The sequence below is a fragment of the Cystoisospora suis genome (genome assembly GCF_002600585.1).
Source record: "Cystoisospora suis strain Wien I chromosome Unknown contig_2158, whole genome shotgun sequence".
NCBI lineage: Eukaryota > Apicomplexa > Conoidasida > Eucoccidiorida > Sarcocystidae > Cystoisospora > Cystoisospora suis.
In genome coordinates, this window is record NW_027154957.1 from 10,127 (window position 1) to 10,623 (window position 497).

The 497-nt window shown below is 42.3% G+C and overlaps 1 protein-coding gene across 1 annotated transcript in view; it reads right to left on the minus strand.

Annotated features, from left to right (window-relative positions):
• Positions 1 to 280, minus strand: part of CSUI_004599 (dna ligase 1) — a 3,927-nt gene extending 3,647 nt beyond the window's left edge. The window contains exon 1 of the mRNA XM_068064787.1: positions 130 to 280. Within this exon, the coding sequence (XP_067923239.1) occupies positions 130 to 267 (138 nt within the window). The 5' untranslated portion in view covers positions 268 to 280. The remainder of the gene's footprint in view (positions 1 to 129) is intronic.
• Between the last annotated feature and the right edge of the window lie 217 nt (positions 281 to 497).

The following is a 497-nucleotide window of genomic DNA, read 5'->3' on the forward strand; positions in this document are numbered from 1 at the left end:
AGTCAGTCTACTTCGATTCTTTCATAGACATATACATTTACTCGATCTTGTTTAGAGTGTCAAGATAAGAAGAAAGCTTCTCTTCTGCTTTTCTTCGCCTTATCTTAGATGAATGCAGATGGTCCCTACCTTCCCATAGAAAGCTCCGATAGGCACCAGATCAACAGAATCTGTAAGACCTTCGACATAGTCTTTCTTGACTTTGAGCCAGTTCAGAGATCTTTTAGACGGCTCATACGTCGCGTTCTCCCTTAGCGTCTTCACCATCAATCCTTCACAGTTATCTGACAGAAATAAAGCAATCGCAGTGGATGTACACCCGAATATGGAGATAGAGAAATAGACACATGAAGAAGGTGGAAGAAGGCCAAGAGTCTATCTATACATTGACCTTGGTGACGAGGTAAAGAAGGAAGGATCGAGATGTCTGTAGATAACACCGTCCTTACGAAACATGCAGAAGAGAAGACGAGAGAAGAGAATTCATCTCGGCTTCT